The 2,717-nt window shown below is 39.3% G+C and overlaps 1 protein-coding gene across 1 annotated transcript; it reads left to right on the top strand.

The window, feature by feature from the left end:
- The first annotated feature begins 226 nt into the window (after positions 1–226).
- Positions 227–685, top strand: LOC133805572 (uncharacterized). The gene has a single exon (XM_062243753.1). The coding sequence runs from the start codon at positions 227–229 to the stop codon at positions 683–685; it is 459 nt and encodes a 152-aa protein (XP_062099737.1).
- Positions 686–2,717: the final 2,032 nt, after the last annotated feature.

Raw genomic sequence — 2,717 nt, 5'->3', positions numbered from 1 at the left:
TGGAAAGAGAACGCGACCAGAAGAGACGCTAAAAAGGGTAGCAATGAGCAAAATGACAACAAACGAAAACATGCCGGTGGTCAAACTCAAGGGGCCGATAAGAAAGGAAAGGCTGCACCAGAAGGCAATGGGAGTAAAAAACCCAATGTTGAATATCCCCATTGCCCTACTTGCAAGAGAAAACATCTAGGAGAGTGCAGATTCTAAACCAAGGGTTGTTTTAACTATGGTTAAGAAGGACTGTCCAAAGTTAAAGGACCTAAAGAATGATGACAAGTTTGTGTCAGCCAGAGTTTTCGCTCTTACAAAGGGTGAGGCGAAAACCAGTAATGCGGTGGTAACAGGTCAAATTACTATCTCCGGTAAACTGTGCAACGTATTATTCAATTCAGGAGCTACGCATTCCTTTATCTCTGTGAATATGAAAGATAGGTTAGATAAACCTTACGAACTATTTAGAGATAAGTTTGTGACGAAATTACCCTCGGGGGAAGTGATGTTATCTAGCAGAGGAGTGCACGACATTGTAGTTAGAGTTGAAGGCAGAGATTTACCAGTAGACTTAATCAAACTAGACCTCAAGGATTACGGCGTAATATTAGGAATTGATTCGTTGGCAAGGCACAGAGCGACAATAGACTATAAGAGTAAGATAGTCAATCTTAGAATAGAAGGCAGAGGGTAGTTCATTTACAAAGGAGATGTTTCTTAAACTCGCATACCCTTAATCTTGGTCCTCAAAGCTCAGAAGTTGATCAATAGAGGATGCCAAGCATTTCTAGCCAGCGTGGTGGACAAATCATGAGAGACCTAACTGAACCAGACAATGTCCATATTGTTTGTCAATTCCCTGAGGTATTTCTAGAAGATCTACAAGGATTACCTCCGATTAGGGAAATTGTATTTGAAATAGAATTGGCACTAGAAACTGCACCAATTTCAAAATATCCTTATCGAATGGTGCCTACCAAGTTAAAGGAGTTAAAGACACAACTTCAGGAGCTATTAGACAAGGGCTTCATCAAACCTAACTTTTCACCTTGGGGTGCACCACTACTTTTCGTTAAGAAGATTGACGGAAGCATGAGAATGTGCATTGACTATCAAGAACTAAATAAGGTAACGATTAAGAACAAATGCCATTTGCCTCACATAGACAATCTGTTTGATCAACTGCAAGGATCCATTGTATTTTCAGAGATAGATTTGTGGTTGGGGTATCATCAACTAAGGATACGGGAATAAGACATTCCAAAGACGGGTTTCAGGACAATATATGGACACTAAGAATTTTTAATGATGTCATTTGGCCTAGCAAACATGCCAGAAGCATTCATGGATCTTATGAACTGAGTTTTTAAGGATTACTTGGATAAGTTTGTAGTAGTGTTCATAGACAATATTTTGATCTACTCAAGAACGAAAGTCGAGCATGAGAAGCACCTTTGACTGACGAAGGAACAACTTAAGAATCACCAAATTTACGCCAGATTCAAGAACTGTGAATTATGGTTAGAAAATGTTGCATTTTTAGGTCACACTGTGTCTAATAATGGAGTAAAAGTAGACCCTGCAAAGATAGAAGCAATTAAGGAATGGCCCAAGCCCATAAACACCACTGAGGTGAGGAGTTTTCTGGGCTTAGTAGGTTACTATAGACGATTTGTTGAAGGGTTCTCCAAGATAGCTACACCCTTAGATAATTTAACACGGAAACAATAGAAATTCACATGGACGGAAAAATGTGAAGAAAGTTTCCAGACACTAAAAGACAAACTCATATTGGCACCAATCCTATGTGTCCCTAATAATAAGGACAAGTTTGTAGTGTACTGCGACGCGTCAAAGCAGGGACTAAGATGCGTGTTGATGCAAGATGGGAAGGTTGTCGCCTACGCCTTAAGGCAGCTAAATGAGTACGAGCAGCAGTATCCAACCCGTGACTTAGATTTGGCAGCTGTGGTCTTTGCACTAAAGATTTGGAGACACTATCTGTACGAAGAGAAGTGTGAAATTTACACGGACCACAAGAGCTTATAGTACTTCTTTACGCAAAAAGAGCTTAATATGAGGCAAAGTAGGTGGTTGGAGCTGGTGAAAGACTATGATTGTGAGATTTTATATCACCCTATAAAGGCCAACGTGGTGGTAGATGCTCTCAGTAGACGAAGTTACAGAAATGTATCGGTACTTAGGGGAATAGCGCAACCCTTACAACAAGATATTATGAGATATGGGATTGAAATGATAACGGGACAATTAGCCAACCTCACAATCAATTCTAAACTCTTGGAAGAAATTAAGGAGAAGCAGTGTAACGTCCCAAAATTCATAATAAGGCTTAGTACCTGGGTTAGTGTGTCGAGAGGGCATGTGGAGTAATTATGTGTTAATTAATTGAGTAAATATGTGATTATGTGAATTATATGAGTTATATTGTGATATTATTTGTTATGCATGTTTAGGTGTATTAAATGTGATAATAGGCTCGCTTATGCAAGAAATGGGCATTTTTGTAATTTTGACCCGTTGAGGGTATAATTTTAATTATATGTATTATATGACTGAGACCATATTATTATGTGGATATATTTGAGATATTCGGCAGGAGTCGGTCCTTCCGAGCAAAGTAGCAGTAAAGTCACAATGGGGATAAATACCCGACTCGGGGTGGGCCTAAGAGTATTTTGGTAATTTGGTTAACTACCGAGACTCAT

The sequence above is a fragment of the Humulus lupulus genome, chromosome X (assembly GCF_963169125.1).
Source record: "Humulus lupulus chromosome X, drHumLupu1.1, whole genome shotgun sequence".
In the NCBI taxonomy this organism is placed as follows: Eukaryota; Viridiplantae; Streptophyta; class Magnoliopsida; order Rosales; family Cannabaceae; genus Humulus; species Humulus lupulus.
Note: the sequence above shows the minus strand (reverse complement) of the source record. Positions and strands in the feature narration are given on the sequence as shown.

Excerpts from the sequence above, each read along its gene's own strand:
- LOC133805572 (XM_062243753.1), top strand. The coding sequence starts at position 227 with ATGGTTAAGAAGGACTGTCCAAAGTTAAAGGACCTAAAGAATGATGAC.